Source organism: Lynx canadensis, chromosome E2 (assembly GCF_007474595.2).
Source record: "Lynx canadensis isolate LIC74 chromosome E2, mLynCan4.pri.v2, whole genome shotgun sequence".
Lineage (NCBI taxonomy): Eukaryota > Metazoa > Chordata > Mammalia > Carnivora > Felidae > Lynx > Lynx canadensis.
In genome coordinates, this window is record NC_044317.1 from 43,768,397 (window position 1) to 43,787,460 (window position 19,064).

Below are 19,064 nucleotides of genomic sequence, written 5' to 3' on the forward strand. Positions count from 1 at the left end.
GGGAGAGAGACAGGGGGACGGCCGTCAGTGGGGTACACGCACGACATTTACGGCTTAAGTTTGCCGTCTTATAGGGGTGACGCCAATGGTACCTGCCCCACAATATTACAGCAGTAACGTCAAACATAGCGATCACAGACCGCCGAAACAAATATAATAAGAATAATGAAGAAGTTTGAAATATTTCGAGCATTACCAAAATGTAATGCAGAGACACAAAGTGAGCAAATGCTATCGGAAAAAGTGGCGCCAATAGACTCGCTTGAGGTGGGGTTGCCACGAACCTTCAAGTTGTAAAAAATGTAATAGCCACCAAGCGCGATCAGATGAGGTATGTCTGTATAAAGCAGTAGCCCCCAAATCAGGACAAACGTGAAAATAGGAATAGTCCTCGTCTTTCTCTCAGCCAGATGCCTTTGATCAAGACAGGTTCCCCAGGTCCATTTGGGGCCAGGTTTCTTTTATTTATTCATCAACTATTTGAGGCCTCGCCTGTGCCAGGCCCTGTGGTCAGTGCGGGGGCGAAACAATGACCGAGGCAGTCGGACCATGCACTCAGGGAACTTGGGATCTTGGAGGTGGCGGGGGGGGGGGGGGGGGGGGGGGGGGTGTCCCCGAGGCTGGCAGGGAGCTTCCTGTCCTTCTTTTACTTCCTGGGTCCCTGCAGGAATGTGGGAGATGATTGGTGGGGACTCCCTAATTGGGGCACATTCTACAGCCTGGATGAGACTTTGGCTCAGAGACTCTGAGTACAGACTCTCCGGCCGTGTCTGCAGAGCTCGTAGGCTTGTGATAAGCCTGGCCTCCGCCTGCACCAAGGACCTCTGCCTGTTTCCTTGGTACATTAACGCAGTAGAAGTTTCCACCACCCCCTCTGCCTCCCAGAGACACAGAGCTAAAGCACTGGGTATGAGCCTCCTGCCCACAACTTCCTAAGCACACGACCTCATCCACACCTCAGTGTGTTTACAAGGCAGACAAGGCCTTGTGTTTACGAGGCATATGCTCTGCTACGCCCCTGGGCCCTATTCTTGCCCCGTTCCTGACCCTCTGGGACTGGCCTCCTCTCTTGAAAGGCTCTTTACCCCGACCTCCTGATGTGAATCGCTTCCGTGTTGCCTTTTCAGGCTAGCAAAACACCTGTGAGTTCCTCACCTTCAGGGGCACAGCATTCAGACGCAGACTGGGCAAAGATGATTTTTTACAGATGGAGAAACTGAGGCACGGTGGTATCAGCTAGCTACTGCTTGTCAGTTGCCCCACCCCACCCCTCCATTTGGTATGCCACTGTCGGCGGGAAGCCACGTTATCTACCCCTAAATCACTTCCATCCTCCCTGGTCCCGGCCACCAGCACAACATTAAAGAACACAGTGTGAGAAATCTTAGGGAAACAAGATTCGGGTTTTATTTCCATAAAGAAACTCAGGAGGAGAAGAAGCTTCTTCTGAAGAACTGTCACACCGACTTAAGGTCACAAAACGGAGTAGGTGAAGAAAAGTGGCGGGTTTATCTGATGAAGTTGCTGGTCACGGAGACCCCACAGTGCGGTTGCAAGATACAAGGGACAGACAGATTTGGTCCCCAACCTGGAAAAAACAGGTGTCAGCACCTAGACCAAGCCTGACACAGGGAGGGGAGAGCTAGGGACGCGGCCCGGTCGGGCTCCTCGAAGACTGACGTTTTTCGGGGCCTCGGTCATGACTGGAAATAATCTTCTAAAAAAGAAAAGAGCAAACGGTAGCCCGTGGCTACTCTGGAATCTGCTGAAACCAGGTGTCCCTTCATCCAGTCTCGGTGCTCCCGAAATCTCACGGCGTCCCACCTGTCTCGCCTGCGGGTCCCCTTGCTCTTGCTCCTCCCTGAAACAGATTTGTGGTTCTGCCCAGATCATCTCGTACCACCTCCGCCCTGGCGACTCACTTCCTCCGCACCCGTCACCCCAGACCCTTCCTCAACCTCTCCTCCTGTCAGGCCCGCACTCGGCACTCAGAGGGTGCTCCCGAGTGTCCTCTGTCGTTTCCTTATGAGTCTTCCTCCACAGGCCACACGAGGGGCTCCTCCTCAGTGCCCGTGGAGCTTCCACGCAAAACAAAGCAGATGCCGGGACCTCAGTGCACCCCCGGGGTGACCGTGGCTTGTGCGGCTCGCTCGGATACTCACCTACCAGAACTTCACCCACCGCAGCAGGCCAGGCTGCACCCGGGAAGCCTGCGGGACAAGGAGAACGTCTGAGTGGACGTCACCCTGTCTCCTGCACACCCTCTGGCCTCAGACCCTTTGTCTCAAGAGCCACGTTTCCCCCCCCCCCCCTGGTACTCACCGAGGAAGAAGGCGTGGCTACCCCCTGTAAAGAGAAGATCAGAGGAGATGATGGGGGCGCCACAGGGCCCTCCGTGGCCTCGGCCTCGGCCTCAGGGCTCAGGAGGGACCCCAGGGCAGGGGAGGGCTCAGACCAAGATCTTGGCAAAAAGGTCCTTGGGTCTGACTGTGGACGTTCAGCCCACGGACTTTTTTTTCAAAGCGGACTCATCAGCCTGCGCACATCTGACCCAAGATGAGCACACGCCGGCCAGGCAGACTGAAAGGTGGGTGCCCCCTGCCGCTGGGCGGGTAGAAATTGGCGAGTGGGCACCCACGGGCAGGGCCGGCTGCTCTGTCACCTGCTTCCAGTCAGTAGGTGACTTCTGATCTCTCAGTAGAAGTCCCGGCCCTGAGGGCAGGGGCTTCCTCGTTCTGAGAGATGGAGGGGAATAGGGCCTGTTTTTTTTCACCAGCCTAATTAGTACTTAGCACATTCATTTACCGAGTCTGTAAGATGGCTTTCCTTGTAACTGAATGAAACAAAATTCTCAGGGTTGTTTTTTTGTTATTTTTTTAAGTTTATTTATCTATTTTGAGAGAGAGAGTGCGCGAGAGAATCCCAAGTAGGCTCCGCACTGTCAGCACAGAGCCCGAGGTGGGGCTTGAACTCACAAACTGAGATCATGACCTGAGCTGAAACCAAGTCAGGCGCTTAACAGACTGAGCCACCCAGGGGCCCCTTCTCAGGGTTTATTTGTGTGTTTGTTTCCTATTACTTGTTTTGTGGAATGAAGCATTAATTTTCCCACCAGCCAAAGGTTTCTGGGCAAGCCCCCTGCCCCCAACCCGCCCAAGTGCTGGTGTGCCTTCCTCTCCCCCCACCCTCCACGAAATCAGCAGTTAAAGAGGTGGAGGAAACAGACACTAAAAGCAAAGGCTGCTGGGGCGCCTGGGAGGCTCAGTCAATTAAGCCTCCGACTTCGGCTCAGGTCATGATCTCACGGTCTGTGGGTTCGAGCCCCGCATCGGGCTCTGTGCTGACAGCTCGGAGCCTGGAGCCTGCTTTGGATTCTGTGTCTCCCTCCCTCTCTGCCCCTCCCCCACTCACACTCTATCTCTCTGTCTCAAAAATAAACAAACGTTAAAAAAAAAAAAAGCAAAGGCTGCTCCTTTTCCTGTGTGTCATGTGACTTTTATATCCCTCTTTGAGAGGCTATTCATTCCCAGTTTTCTCCTCCGCCTGCAATGCAGCCACTGCTACCTTGTAACCTTTTCCAAGGGGGTGTGTGTGAAGAACACCGAATGTTCCGTGGAAGATTCCGCGTTCTTCGCACCCATGGCCTCCAAAGTGCTCTCAGGGAGCCCGAGTCTCCTCGCAGACAAGACTTTCAAAACAAACAGGATTCGGCCTCAGCTAAACCTGGCAGCCACCCCAGTGAGGAAACGGGGCACTTGGGAGCCTTACCTTAGAGGGGATCTTGGCTGAGTACTGCCCACCAGAAGGAGTAGGGTGTGCCTGCTGGTTATAGTTGTGCTGCGGAAAGAAAACCAGAGAGTGGGGAGGAGGGCGGGGGCGGGGGGCAAGAGAGGGGGGAGGGCATTTTGCTGTGGAATAAACACCCCACCTCCCTGCCTGGGCCAGAGCTGTCCCCGAGCCCCTGCCTCCTTGTGTCATGCGTTCTTTCCTATAGAATCTCCTCGGGCCAGCCAGAGCCCGCAGCCTCACCTCACTTTGCGGTGGTCTCCTGAATGGCCCTGCCTCCTCCTTCCCGGTACCTCTCCCAGCTCCTCAAGTGTCGCTTAGGAGATGAGGGCAGGACACCAAGGCCTGAACCCGGCGGTCCAGTGACGGATGTCTTACCTTAGAAGTTACGGCCGCCACCTCTTGCCATCCTGTGCCAGACTGAAAAAACGACAGAATGGGGGTGTGAAGGAGAGAGGGTTTCAGATTGGCCAGCGCTGAGAACAAGACCGAGAGGGACCAAGGGCCGTCGAAGGCAGGTAAAAGGGCGGACTCACCTGACCGGCGCCGCCCGACCTCTTCTGGAGCGATGACGCATCTGCGCCCTGGAAGGGAGAGGGAGCCACAGTTAGGGTGTCCTCGTCCACGGTCCTTCCGGCCCTGCCAGAGTCGAGCCTGCTGCCCAGGCTCGGCCCTCGTGCCGGAGCACCCACCCCCGCCCACCCCACCGCACCCCTGTCCATGGTCCGTGATCAGCGCTACCTACAGAGAAGGCAGGGAGCCCGGAGGAAACTGATGGCCCCGATAGATACAGGACAGGTTTCCACACTGAGTGTGGGGGAGCGAGGCAGCACCACCCCCACCGCGCAGCTGGGGCTGAGGCAGACTGGCCCGGGACTGAGCGGGACTGATGGCAAACGAGCGGTGCCCACACAGGCTTCCTTGGGGCAGGCGCGCACCTCAGCCCAGCCCACGTTCTGCCAAAACCAAGCCCTGCTCCTTCCTTGGGCCCCGCAATCCCTGTTCACAAATGCTGTTCCCACAGGGCTCCTGGAAGATCGGGCTCTTACCCTCAGCACATGGAGGCAAAGCGGGTGATTAGATTAGCTCTGGGCCAGAGAGAAAGGGGAGAAACACAAGGAAGCCCGTGAAGCCTGGTGAGGCACAGGTGCGCGGCCGTCTCCCCTCCACAGTCAAGGCGAGAGGAGAATTCTCAGCGGGAGGAGAGGAGATCGGTTTCTGTGACCATCCCTTCTCCACCTGGAGCCCCCACTCTCACCTGCCCCCACACAGGGTTAGGATGTTCCTCCTCTCACCTGACTCCCCTTGATTTTTAGCCCCACTCTTAGCCCCAACATTGAGGTCACAAACTGCTTGACCACAGGCCTCCAGTAAGTTTTTGCTTGGTCTGCATTTTTAAATTAAATTAATTGCGAACAACTAGCAATCAGATTTCCGGGACGCCTGGGTGGCTCAGTCAGTTGAGTGTCAGACCCCTGATTGTGGCTCAGGTCATGATCCCAGGGTCGTGGGATTGAGCCCCTCGTTGGGCTCTGTGTTGAGCATGGAGCCTAAGGATCTCTCTCTCTCTCTCTCTGCCCCTCTGCCCTGCTCATGCTCTTCTCTTCCTCTGCCCTGCTCTCACTCTCTCTCTCTCTAAAATAAAAAAAAAAAAAAAAAAATAGAAATAAATTAAAATAAAATTCAGATTTCCATCAAATGGCATGGCACACTGGCCATCCCTGAGCGCATGGCTGTACACAGCAGAAGGGCTTTGACCTCCCCCCTCACATGGCCCCGTCTGCCCAGCCTCACTTGCCTGGCCCACATGCATGAGTGAGTGCACCTTTGCCTCAGTGCCCAAAGGCTCTCGGCCATACAGAATCAAGGTATGGCCTCCTGCAGGACCCAGAGGTCCTGCCCATCCTTCCCAGAACCCAGATATTCAGACCCACTGCACCTGCTTGCACTTGACCATGACCTGACCTTCTCCCCCTGTGCCGCCTGTTTTCTTTCAGCTTTCCTCCCTAAAGCCCCCTTTCCAGTGAAGAGAGTTGACCCCAGCTCCAGGCCCCTGCCTCTTCCCCACCTCGTGTCCCCGCCACCTGCTCACCCTGCAGTACCCACCCAGCTGTGGCTCCCCCTGAGCCAGGCCACACCCAGCAGGAAAAGCAGCAGAGCAGAGACAGTGGCTGGCTTCATGTTCCTGGGCCTGTGGAGGCCCCAGCCCTGGGCCTCAGCTTTTATCGGCGGGAGGACCGCCCACCCTACTCCTTCTCCAGTGACTCACAGCTTCTCCCTCCCAATCCACCCCCACTCAGCGTTGCAGAAAGGGAGGAGAGTGGGAAGGGAGGGAGGCACCCTCCGTCAGCAGGGAAGGTGAACAACAGGGACCGAGTCTACACGTCACTGCCCAGGGCCTAGATCCCGCGTCCCCAGAGCTGAGCACCCGACCCCAAAGGTTCTGCCACCCTTACCTCGATAATTGCCTTCCAGTTCAGGAAAGGGGTGTTGTGTTTGAAATCCTGCAGGGAGGAGAAGAGGTGAGTGGGCCTCAGCCCGGAGTGCTGCAGCTTGGTGGGAAGTTGGGGGCTGATGTGCAGGAATGGGTTTTGGAGCCTGGGTGTGGTTCGGGGGTTAGATGAAAATAAGCACAGGGGAGTTTGAGATCTCAAAAGTGAAAAGAGGGTGAATTTTGTGACAGTGGGCTGGAGCTGGAGGGAGGTGGCGACGGGGACAGATGACCAGGATCCCTAGTTCTTTGAAAAGTGAGAGGTCTCCTACCTCCCAGAGCCGGCTGAAGTAGAGGAGGGCCCGCGTGCTGGGGGACGGGACTTGGCCCTGTAGAGGAAAGGCGGGGTGCAGGTTAGCACGGAGCCCGGCCCCCTGCTCACCTAGGCCCCTGTTCCCGCTACCACCGTTGCTCGGTCTTCAGAATTTCATGGTGACTAAGGTTTGAGGGAAGCCGGGTGTCTTCAGGGACACCAGAAAATGGCTTTTGGAAGCAGAGGGAGAGAAAGGCTAGCTCTCGGGCGCCACTAACCAGCTCCCCTCCCCAGGCGCATCCGGCATGCTCTTGACTATCCCTGTTCCCCCAGCCTCTGCCAGAACTCAGGACCTCAGGACCAGGACCTGTCCCCAGAACTTCCCGCCTTTTTACCTTCCCTTCCGCCTCCAGCCCATTTCCCAAAGCTGAGAGCTGCACTTCGATCCTTCCAGACACCCCCCTCCCGCACCCTGGGGAACAACAGTGGAGACGTAAGAAAGGAGCAGAGACCAGGAGTGTGGGGCAGCTAAGGTTTATTTCGAGGGTAAGGGTTGAGATTAACGGTGGGATAGCGATGTTTTAAGAAGGGATGGGAGGGGGGCTCCCATCCATCTGGTAGCTCCTTGTCTGGAGGTCACGGGGTGCGAAAGCTCCTCTGGTCCTGGGCAGAGAAATAAGTTCTAAGAGGGAGCTCAGGGAATAGGAATCAGGCCGTAGTGGGCCAAGTCAGGGGTGGATCGGGCCTCCGCTGCTGAAATCCGCAGGGATCTTTTTGCCCACGGCCGTCATCCAGTCAAATCTGGACATTCCAGTTGGGCTTGAAAACCTCCTGCGTGCCAAGAACTGTTACGTACATTCTCCTTGTCGTCACTGGTCAGTCTGGCCCTCCTTGTGAAGGAGATGGGCTCTCTGTTCTCTTCTCTGCCCAGCTCTGTCCTGCCCTTCTTCCCAGACCTGCTCCTGGGGAAGCCGCCCCAGATGGATCCTGCCTAACTGTGAGCGCTCTCCTTTTACCGGCCCCCTAGATGTGCCAGAATGTCGACTGCCTTCCAGGACCCGGGGAAGTATGAGCATGTGCCTCTGGGCCTAAGTTCCCCGTGAGAGGGGTTGGGGGTTGGGGGGGGGGGGCTGTTTCTCCATAAAACAGAAACAGTCCATTTGCTCCTGCGGTTCATCCAAACCAGAACCGCGCTGCCGCTGGGACCTTCTGCCTCCTGTATCTTTCACTGTCCCACCTTATTCCCCAGGGGGCAGACTTGGACTTGCTGAGGGCGGGGCTCTGTCCTCGCCTCCCTGCCTACCGCCACCCGCCACCTCGGTTCCCCTGCCAGTTTTAGAGGTTAGGGGCCCTCGCCTTGTTTCTGTTGTGTTACAGGTCGAGAACTCAGAGACTGTGACAGGCAGGGTCCTGTGGCTGCTGGAGAACAAGCCCCTCCCACCCCCACCCCCCACAAGAAGCAGTGGCCACTCAGCTCTTGTCTCTGGGAGCTCGAGGAAAGAGGGGCCCCGCGTTGCCACATTTTTCAAGAGAAGCCGGAATTCCAAGTCATTTTGTAAAATCTCTCAGTTTTTAAACTTTGGCAACTAGTTCATAATGCTTTAAAAAAAAAAAAAAAAAAAAAAGAATAGATCACCGGGCACCTGGGTGGCTCAGTCGGCTAAGCGTCCGACTCTTGATTTTGGCTCAGGTCATGATCTCATGGTTGGTGAGATCCAGCCCCACATTGGGCTCCATGCTGAGTGTGGAGCCTGCTTGGGATTCTCCCTCTCCCTCTCTCTCTGCTCTTGCCCCGCTCACGCTCTCACGGGTGCGCACGCGAGCGCTCTCTCTCTCTCTCTCTCTCTCTCTCGAAATAAATAAACATTTAATTTAAAAAAAAAAGAGTGGATCAAAGCACACCGGCTCAACCGTCATTTGCAAATTCTGCCTTTGGTATTTGTGTGGGTTGTTTATCTGCCTCTGCTATTCGGGTGTCAAATCAACCTGCCAGGGGGTCCCCTGAACGTGGAAGGCGTGGGCAGGGAGGAAGCAGAAGGGGGTTCGGGGCCCCAAGCGCCTCCTAAGATCACGCGGGCCCGGAGCCCAGCACGCCTGGCCCCTAGCAGGCACCTGGTACACACTCCCTCCTCTCTCAGCCGGCGGTCCTCCCTCCCGGTCCTCCCGACTAAGGTGCAGTCCGCCACCTACCCGGCCTCTGCGGCCTCTCCGGTTTCCCGAGGACTAGGCCTCTTCTTGCTCCCCTTAACCTTCCAGGTCTCGAAGGGGAAACTGAGCTTCAGAGAAGCTCAAGCTTCCCTCTGCTTGAGACCCGAAAGAGGCACTCCCTCATCCCCGACTCCCAGCCCACCCCTCTGTCCTTCCTCGTCATTCCTGTCCCTCTTTTTAAGCACTGGACAAAACGCCCTCTTAGTGGCCACCATCATCTCCCCAGGTCCCCACACCTCTTCTCCAATCCCCTCTCCCCTGGGGATCGGAATGGCATAGCCTTCCAGCCCTTACCTTGTTTATGGCATCCCAGTTAATGAAACCCAGCTTGGATTTAAAATTCTGCAGAGGGAAAAAAAAAAAAAAGGAAAATGGCAAATTGGGTCATAATGCAATTGGCTCAGGGCCTCGGGGCAGGAGAGGTCAAGGTCCACCACTGACGGGCGGTTGGTTATAGAAAGAGGACCTCAGCCTGCGGGGCAGAGGGACAGGGGTTTGCCTTGCCAACAGAGTGAGCAGAGCCACCTGGCCGAACTCACCTTCCAGAAAGTGTCGAAGTTGAAGAGCCCAGGAGATGTCTGAGAGTTCTAAGGCATCGGGGAGAAATGGGATGAGAGTGGGAAGCCGGCTTGTGAGCCAGAGGCAGGGGCAGGCGCTCTGGGGCTCAGGAGGGGACCCGTGGGTTGCCTGACACCACGGTCCGGACCCAAGGTGGGGTGATGCCTCCACTCACCAAGGTATTGATCCCACTGACAGCTTCACCACCGGACCCTTGCCACTGGGTAGGAAGGGGGACTGATTTTCAAAGCCTGTGCCTCCGGTCACGCGTGCCACCTGGCCACCTGCTCCTGGCTCACCACCTCTGCCTTGGCTCAAGCTCTGTGTACTCTCTGTAAAGCCACCTTCTCTTCTTTTTCACACAGCAGCTAGGAAGCCCCCCTTCCTGGACTATTTGCCACTTCCTAGAATAACCCTGCCCAGCCCCTTGAATCATATTCATACTCTGACTCTGCCCGCCACCCCCACCCCCACCCCCGCATAGCCTGCCCCCAAAACACTGCTGGTATGTGACGTGTGATCCACCAGGCGCCTAGCACGGTGCCTTAACCTGCCGCGTTCCTGCGTGGAGATGTCTCCACTGTACAGATAAGGAAACTAAAGTCAGAGCCGTCGGCAGCTTGCCTCAGGATCTGTCTCCTTGTTGGCCTCCAGGGTCCAGGTTCTGAACCACCTTAGTGGTCGCAGAAAGTTCTGCAGTAACTCAGGCGGTTGGGGGGGGGGGGGTGGTGAGCAAGTTTGCTCGCTTTGCTGGCCCCATTTGACCCAAGAGGAGGCCCAGGCTCAGAGAGGTCAACTGACCGGTCTGAAGATGCACAGATGACAGGTGATACAGCTGTCATTTGAACCCCCAACTACTACCTCAAAATTCACTGCCTTTCCACTTGTCAACACTGCCTTCTTAAGTATGGTTCCCAAATACAGCCCCTTGACCCCTCTGTTACTTCCGGCTATCCTTCCCTTCACAGTGATAACGTGGCTGTGACGGCCATTCGAAGGAAGGAGAGAATGAATGAATGGAGGAGACAGGGATCCCAGACCCCCATCTGGTCTCCTGACAGTTACCCGCCACAGACTCAGAGTAGCAGCGAGAAGACACTGATGCTTCTATTTCTTTTCCCGGTCCCTTAGCACTCTGTCCCCACCCCCCACCATCCCTTCTCGGAAAGCTGTCCCTGCTCACCTGATAATTGCCTTGGGAGCCCCCAACGAGGTGACTGCCTTCTTTGCTTATTTCCTGGGGAGACAGAAAATGGAGAAGAGTCGGTGGGGAAGCAGGGAAGATGCGGACGAGAGGGCAGGAGAGCAGAATGTGGGCAAGGGTCTCCTGAATCAGGGGACTGGAGATTTCCCGGGACCCCCAGAGAGGCTCTTCTCCCCGGGCAGCTCCGTCTTCCCTGGAAAATCTTGCCTCAACTTCTTGTCGACCGGGCTATTGCACACTTACGATACTTACAGGTGACATAACCACCTCTTTCTGTTCATGTCTGCAAACTGCCCAAAATCCACCAGGAAGCGTCCTTGCCGTCAAAGTATCTGAATTATCCTCTGGTTTTGAGGTGGAAGCCAGCCAGACCGTTGGACTAAAGTGATTCAAACTGCAGGGCCCAGTCTGGGCTGATGTTTTGCTTTGGTCAGAAGGGTGACACTAGCTGGAGAGTCAGTGGGAGCCGAGGAGGCCCAGAAGTAGCCTGGCTTGTCTCCTCCTGAGTGAGAGGTAGTTGCCTCCAGACCCCCACTCCTCAGGACTAAGATGAATTCCCAGGGTCAAGGCCAAGACTGGGCTGCGACGTGAGACTATCTGCCCTGTTGGTATCACTACTGCAGAGGTGATCACCATCCCGTTCTCCTGCCACCAGTCTCTACTCTCAAGGCCTGTCATCTCCTTACCCTGATGTCACCAGAGCTGCCGGGCCCTCCCTGTCCTCCTTGGAAGCCCTGAAGGATGAGACACGAAACACAGGTCATTGTTTTAGATCTTGGGTCCATCCCTGCAAATGTTGGTGCCGATTTAATACAATTCTTCTATAAACGCTCATGGGATTCTCTTTTGGAACATGTCAAAATATTCTTGGAATTCATCTGGGAGAGTAAGTGTCTAAGAATAGGTGAGAAAACACTGGAAAAGACAGGCAGCAAGGGAGGACCTGTACTGGTAGATATTCATGTGCCATAAAGAAAGCAGTGCCCAGCACAGATGAGCCCGTTTAACCAAGTAGAGCTCCCTAGGCGCCTGGGTGGCTCAGTCGGTTAAGCATCCGACTTCAGTTCAGGCCATGATCTCATGGTTCACGGGTTCGAGCCCCTCATCGGGCCCTGTGCTGACAGCTCAGAGCCCAGAGCCCGCTTCAGATTCTGTGTCTCCCTCTCTCTCTGCCCTTCCCCCACCTATGCTCTGCATCTCTCTCCCCTCCCCCACTCACACTTTCTCCCTCAAAATAAATAAATAGACTTAAAAAAAAAAAAAAGGTACAACCACCACAGAAGCTCTCCCAAAATATGAAGGTATTTGCAAGCAGCATTTTTACATCAGTGGTAGAAATAATTCAGTGCACACAGCTGGGAACACCAGTTCAGTATTCGGGGGGTGTAAGGGGGACAGTTACATCTCACTGGTTCCCTCCCTTCTGTTTTTATCTGATTTTCCCCTCATAAGAGAGCACACAGCTCTGATCCAAAGTGTGGGTTAAGTCCAGCTGATCTGAGGAACTGGACTAGATTGTATACAGCAAAGTCAAGTCCAGATGGATTAAAGAGTTAAATAGAAACAATGAAATTATAGAAGTAGTTCTAGAAGAAAAGAAAAGCCTTTGCGTTCTCAAGAGCAGAAACCATAGAAGAAAAGACTGATATGTTTGACTACATATTTAAGACTTTGCTACATAAAAAACTAGAGACAGAATTACAGGCTGGGAGCTTTTCTGACACCTGTCTACCCATCGAGGTCAGTATCTCTAATATCCGAAGAGCCTGTTATTCAGGGAGCCTTCTCCCCGATGGTCGGCCGCGCTCACACCAGCCACAGTCGAGCCCCATCTGCTTTGCCCAGAACCTGATAGAAACCAGAATCTCAGCCCCACCCCAGGCCTGCTGACTCAGAACCTGCATTTTCACAAGAACCGTAGGTGATTGGTGGGGACCTTAGCGTAACACTTCCTCTTGTCAGTGCTGCAGGTGCTGACAGAAAGCCCAGATTTCCAGAATAACCAGGAGGGAAGCGCACGCTTTCGACACACGGTTTCCAACGCTGTCAAAGAGGTCACGGGACTCTGTTTGTTGGCCAGGTGGGTGTTGGTCATTTGAAATGATGACGTTTCTAAAAGGACTGGTTTCTATGTGATTTTTCACCGTCCCATCCATGGTATAAAGTGAGGCACACCACGTGGGGATTTGCCATTCATTATTATTTTGGAGATTCGGTTTCTTCCCCACAGACGGAGTTGGGGCTGAGCAGGGGTGGGCACAGTTTGTGCCCAAGAGTGGGCCCAAGTTTGGCTCTTACCTGACCCCCAGATCCTCCAGACACGCGGACTTCATTCCCTGGGTTGTCACACTGAGAGAGAGAGAGAGAGAGAGAGAGAGAGAGAGAGAGAGAGAGAGAAGGCTTTCTCTCTGTTGCCACCTGGAAACCAACCCCAGCCCCCAAACTGCAGCATGTTACCCCCAAGGCTAGCCCACACCCGCCCCCAGCAGCGCACCCCCTCTCAGCTCTGGCCGTCGCTCTCCCAACTCTCCCGTCACGCGAGGGGCCTCGGCACCCCCCGTTTTCCCTCCCATCCGGGGAAAGGAGGGAGATCTGTGCAGGTGTGCGCGCAGCGGACACTCACCTCGGGTTTATTTCCACCACCGCTTCCGCCGCCACTGCTACCCGAGGAAGAGCCAGAACCGTGTCCCTACGAGGGAAAGCAGGAGTCCGTGCAGGGTCTCCGAAGCACTCAGCCAGAACCAGATCATTTCCAGGGTGTTATGTTTCTCTTTACTCCCCTGTCCCCAACCTCCATCTCTTCCCGTCTTCAGCTAGCCAGTCACCGAGGGAAGTTATTCGGAGCACAAAGGTCCGTGTGGCCAAGTGTATTTGGAAATGTGGGCCAGTTTGGGGATTCCGAGCTCTTGTCTCCTCTTCCCTCCCCCACCCCACAGGCCAGAAGTGAAGAGCCTTGACCCTGGCACCCAGGGGCTCCTGTCCTCCTGACTCTCCTCCTCCCCCCCTCTCCTGGAACCTGGAAAGGGGAAGGGACCCCTAGATCTGTAATTACCTGGGAGCCTGAGTAGCTGCTTTGATCAAAATTCCTAGAATTTTCTAAGGGACGGTCCTAGATGGGGAAGCAGGTAGTACAAGGAGCAGTAAATTACAGCAGTTTACGTGGCCTGGCTCATCCTAGTCACCTCCCTCTTGTGGCCTGACACCTTTCCCAGATATCTAAGGAAGCCGATGGTGCTCCCCACGGCAGACCCCTCCGTGGGAGAGCCCACGCTGAGCCCGTGGTCCCCTCCTGGCCCCTCACCCCTTTTGTAGGGGCCCCACGTGTCCCGTATGTATCAGTGTCATCTACACCACAGCTCCACAAATGTCCTCTCTCCATGTGTGCGACAGGCTTGCCCCTGTTCCCCGGGGAGCTTCCCAAGCAGGTGTCCTATTTTCCCATGTCCACCCCTCTCTTTCCGTCTGCCACCCCCGTCTCTTGTCAGATCTGCCCAGTGGACACTGGCACAGCGGTGGGTGAGACGGGAGGGAAAGCACCCCACCCGCGTGGAACGGAAGACACGGGAGCCCCGTGAGCTGGCAGCAGGCAGGGCACCCCTTGTGGGGACCTAGGGGGTGTGTGTAAGGAACACCGCCTGCTGGGGCCGGGAAGGTGGGGTGCAGGGGCCGAGGGGCCCAGGACGGGGCCACAGCGACGCCAGCGTTCGGGAAGACCTTGGAGGCTGTCTCCTCCGCAGGGACCGCCGGGGTCCGGGCTGCACCTCTGCCTTCAAGGGGGAGCAGGACTCACCCAGCTGGGCCCATAATTGCTGCCACTGTTGCCACTGCTGCTGCCACCACCGCTGCCACCGCTGCTGCCACCGCCGCTGCCACTGCTGCCACCGCCGCTGCCACCGCTGCTGCCACCGCCGCTGCCACCGCCGCTGCCACTGCTGCCACCGCCGCTGCCACCGCTTCCCTGAGGGGCGGGAAGAGACCAGAGTGAGAACCAGAGTCGAGAACATCAGGATCATTTGCTCCCCTCCCCCTCGCCCTCCCCCTCTTGCTCGGGCACATTCCCGGCACGGTCTCAGGGGAGCAGAGACTCCATCGTCCGCTGTGCAAAATGCCCCCAGCCGCCCAGTCGCCTGTCCCCTTACCCCGGAGTTGCCAGAGCTTCCGCCTGAGCCGGACGGCGGGGGGTTGGTGCACTGCAGGGGAGAGTTTCCAGACCTCAGTCAGAGCCCCTGCCCTCGCGGCCGGGCTCTCCCGCTTCCTGTGGCTTGGCCCCTTTCCCCACGTGTTTCTCCCCCACGCCCCGTCCCACTCCCCTCCCCTCCTCCTGGTCACCTGGCCCGGCCCGTCTCTTCCCTGTCCAAGCTGCCTTGTACCTCAGTCCGCTCCCCCCACCCCGCCCCAATCCTTCTTTCTTTTCCTCTCCAATTCGCCTCCTTTCTGTCCCACGCACCCGAACACCCTCTGCTTTGCCCACACCCGTCCCCTCACCTCTGTGTGTGAGTTGCTGCTGCCTCTCACTGAGCCGTACCCGGGCTGGACCACGGTCCCCTGCGGAGAGGGGCAGGCTGAGCCGGGGACTGATGGGGACTGACCGACAGATGAGGGAGGCGTGGGGACCGTGGGCTCGAAGGGCAGGAGGTGGCGCACATCAGGGCTGGGGTGGTTACCGTACCTGAGCGTTAGGCCCCAAGTTCAAAGATCCTCCATTGGCTCCTTGGCCCCAGGCGCCTCCCTGAGAGTGGGTTCCAAAGCTGCCATCTGAACCTCTGGGGTATCCCTGGCCCCAAGGAGTCCCCGGGCCTCCAGGGTTGCCCTGGCTGTGACCTCCAAAGCCACCCTGGGAGCCAAAGATGCCATGGCCTCCAGATGGAGGCTGGCCATCGGTTCCCTGCAAGAGCAACGCGCCCACACTTAGTGTGCGTGACCATCCGCCTGGTGACAGGGGAGGGCGGGACAAAGCCCGAGGCAGGGGGACGGAGACCCCAAGGCGGCAGGGGAAGGCCGCATCACGTGGAGGGAAACCACCGCAGACAGCCACAAGTAAGAGACCTTCCTTCCCATGGGTCACCCTTCCAACCCACTCCAAGACTCTCAACCCGGGGGCCCACGGCCTCCCATTTCCACACCCAGCTTCCCGCTACTCACCCAAGCACCGTTGCCGCCGGGCACGCCCTGCCAGGAGCCGTGAACCGCATCTCCTCCGCGGCGAATGATGTTCTCAGCCTGCCTGCCTGCCTCACCCCCAGGGTTCCCAAGGACGCGGGCTGCCTCCTCCACGCCACGGCTCGTGGCCCCCCTGCTTGCAGAGCCGGCGGTCCCTCCGGTCCCTTCGCCAGCAGCCTCTTCGACTCCTTGGCTGATGGCATCTCCCACCCCCTTTCCAATGGCGTCTCCCATCCCGTGTCCCACGGCCTCCTCGACACCTGCTCCCGCACCCTCCCCTTCTTTCGGCAACGGGCCGGCCCCCCCGCTGCCCAGGCACAGGGCCAGCAGGAGGCAGGCCAGGGAGCCCTGCAACCTCATCTCCGCCTCGCTCCTTCTCTCCCTCCTGCCTTCTTCCCACCCGAGTTTATTTCTCTCTGCCCTGTCTCCTCCTCCCTGCTGCGTGGCCTCCTCTGTTCTCTTCTTCCTTCGGACTTCTCCCTCCCTCTAGGTGTGCAGCCTTCTCCCTCCTTTCCCAGACTCCCCTGCCTTCCCAGAGTCCTCCTCCCTGCCTCTACTCCTTATACTGCAGCTTGGGAGAAGGTGGCAGGGCTGGGCAGCCCTGTGTCCCTCCCTCGTGACTCAGGGCCAGCCACCGATAGGGTAATGAGCTGTAATTGTGAGTCCGAGAATCTGTGTTGAAACAGAGAGGGAGCCCAAGAATCAGGGAGGGAGGGAGACATGGGATGAGGCAGGTGCAACAGTGTTCCGATTTCCCAACCTTAGGAATCTGGGGCGCAGGGTGGGGATGGGGGCATCCGAGGAGACAGGTGGTTGGCGTCTCCTAGAGGTGGTGGGATGGAGGGGACTTAGGAGAGAGGAACCACAGGCAGGACCCAACCAGGGAGGCCAGCGTAGGAACCCAGTGGGGCAGGACCCACTAGGTGGAAGCCAGCCCGGGTCAGGGGCACCAGGATGAGAGGCAGGTGCCCTTTCTTGGCCTTGCTGCCTTGGTTTTGGTGGCCTTTGTCTCTCCCATCTGTCTTCCCGCCCATACTGTCACCTAAAGGTGACTGTCCTCACCTTCCCCCGTACCTTCCAGCCCGCAGAGGGCCTGGGAGCTGTGAGACTGCCCTCAGTGGGGACCCCGGGTGCCGGGGAAGGAAGTGGCCAGCCCCAGAGCGGTCACCAGGGCGTCTCAGCACTCGGGCTGCCCTTGGCTGAGAAAGCTGGGTGCGGAGCAGGGGAGCTGGGCGGGCCAGCCACCCCCAGGGAATGAGTGGGAGGAAGCAGCTGACCCAGGCACCCATCCTGTTTACCTGGCCCACTGGGGGCACGTGTGTGAGCTCACAGCCTCCTGGGAGGCCTGGACTGCTGCTCGCCCCACCCACCCCTGTCTCCGCCGGGCCTGGGCTGCGAGGGAGGAGGGGTCGGCGTGAGGGCCCCCCACCCCCCACATCTGGGCTCAGGACACAGAGTTTGGGCGTCTTGCCCTCTCACCCCGGTTTAGTAGCACCCGGGGTCCTCCCACTTGTCCCTGGCCTTGTATCACTGGGACTCATCACCGAGTTAGGAGGGGCCGGTTTCCATCCGCCTTTCTCAATGCCTCTCAGTCAGTCTCTCTCCACCCCAGCACCCGCACCCCACCTTGTAACATCCTCTCACCGTGTAAACACGGTCCCGGTCTGTCCCGGGCAGCCCTACCTGTTGTCATTACCTCTGTTTAATGATAATCATAATGGTGGCAGTGGGAATAACAATATAATCATCACGGCAACTTCAGTTTGTCAAGGGCCTTCTATGTGCCTGGTGCCGGATTAAGCACTTCAAGGCTCACACAGCCCTGGGAGCTGGTCTCACTGTAACCCCACGTAGAGACCGAGAATCTGGGGCTCAGAGGGGAGCGGTGGTGTGGGGTGGGTGTGGGGTAGGGCCAGAGCCAAGCCCAGGCCTGCCCTAATGCCAGCACTTTCTGTCATCATCTGTCTCAGACCTCCCCCCTTGCCTGTCAAAACCTTCATTCTCATCTGGATAGAATTGGCTGTGATTTTGCCCCGGGGCCTCGTGGGGGGGGCGGGGGGGCAGGGAGCTGGAGTAAATCTGAGGCCTCCGGATCGCTGATGGACGCCTCGGCCCCTGAGCCTGCTGCTTCCATTTCCAAGGGCAGGACCGTGGGGCTGGAGTCGGCACACTCCCTGACTCAGAGACTCCCGCCCACACTTCCCTCCTGGGACGCCACCCTCACAGTGGCATGTATCCGCCCTCCATCCTAGCTCTATTACTGATATTTTTCCTTAAGCCAGCTTACTTTCTTAAGTGTATTATATGTCGCTTCTGGAGGAGGAAAGACAGGATCGCTTACCCATAGACAGATAGTACCAGAAAACAGGGTGAGAAGCAAACAGTGGTGTTACATTGTAGCTGGCTGCAGCCCCCGTTCGTCCTTTGTTAAGAAAGGAGATCAGCGGGGCACCAGGGCGGCTCAGTCGGTTAAGCGCCCAACTCGATCTCCACTCGGGTCATGATCTCACGGTTCAGCCCTGCATCAGGCTCTGCGCTAACAGCATGGAGCCTGTTTGGGATGCCCCCCCCCCTCTCTGCCCCTCCCCTGCTTTCTCTCTCTCTCTCAAAATAAATAAATAAACATTAAAAAATAAATAAAAGAGGAGATTAGCAAGTATGAGGGAGGTCGAGGAACGCCAGCACAGAAATTGAGCCTTCCTCTTTAACATAATCAGGAAGCTTCGGAGAAAAGTGAGAAAAGGGTACGTCTCTCACTGTGCGGTTCAGACTTCTTCAAGGCCATGTTCGTGAACCACCTAAATTTCTCCCATGCAGTCCCATGTTCTACCTGCTGGGGAAAACTACCTTCAGACATCTCTGGGCCAGAGAAGCCGCCTGACACCGTCTGGAGGCATATTGATGAAAGAACCTGTTGTGAACCAAATAGAAACCCAAGTGCCTCCACGTGCACAATCTCACTTACGTCTTATCACCACCGTGGGGGATGGGCATTATTCCCATTTTGCAGGTGAGGTAACTGAGGCCCAGGGCTGGTAAACACACCCCTAATAGCGTATTTGAGAAAAGATCATGGCAAAATGGGGCTGTCCGAGTTCGACCCAGGTCTGTCTGACTCCAAACAGCTTTTTCTCCTACGTCACCAAGCCTCCTTTGCTCTTGTACCTCATCACATCCGCAAATCCGACACGCCCGACCTCATGTCCAGGACCTTCTGATTGCGGGTCCTCTCTAAGTCACTACTTCATTCATTCACTAAGTCCTTATTGAGTACCTACTGTGTGTTACAGCTGTTCTAGGCGCGGGGGATTCAGGGTGGAAGGAGATCATCTAAATCTGTCTCCTCAGGGAGCTCCCATTCGTTGTGAGGAGGTGGGACAATAAACACATCGGGTGGTGAGCAC

General features: G+C 56.9%; 1 protein-coding gene across 1 annotated transcript; it reads right to left on the bottom strand.

Annotated features, from left to right (window-relative positions):
- Positions 1–1,384: 1,384 nt before the first annotated feature.
- DMKN (dermokine) lies at positions 1,385–16,099 on the bottom strand. The gene is made up of 21 exons (XM_030297325.1): positions 15,643–16,099; positions 15,170–15,385; positions 14,986–15,045; positions 14,640–14,690; positions 14,291–14,458; positions 13,553–13,609; positions 13,124–13,189; positions 12,799–12,849; positions 11,187–11,234; positions 10,480–10,533; positions 9,472–9,516; positions 9,278–9,325; positions 9,033–9,080; positions 6,550–6,606; positions 6,243–6,290; positions 4,323–4,370; positions 4,165–4,206; positions 3,769–3,837; positions 2,323–2,346; positions 2,163–2,210; positions 1,385–1,861 (listed from the first exon to the last, which is right to left on the bottom strand). The coding sequence occupies exons 1-20, from the start codon at positions 16,018–16,020 to the stop codon at positions 2,163–2,165; spliced, it is 1,626 nt and encodes a 541-aa protein (XP_030153185.1). The 5' UTR covers positions 16,021–16,099; the 3' UTR covers positions 1,385–1,861.
- Between the last annotated feature and the right edge of the window lie 2,965 nt (positions 16,100–19,064).

What these genes read in the sequence shown, in the direction of transcription:
- DMKN (XM_030297325.1), bottom strand. Translation starts at nt 16,020, where the DNA reads ATGAGGTTGCAGGGCTCCCTGGCCTGCCTCCTGCTGGCCCTGTGCCTG. An exon ending in CCGGCGGCAACGGTGCTTGG is followed by an intron (nt 15,386 to 15,642) that starts GTGAGTAGCGGG and finishes TTGCTCTTGCAG; the next exon opens with GGAACCGATGGCCAGCCTCC. An exon ending in ACTTCGACACTTTCTGGAAG is followed by an intron (nt 9,081 to 9,277) that starts GTGAGTTCGGCC and finishes TTCCCTCTGCAG; the next exon opens with AATTTTAAATCCAAGCTGGG.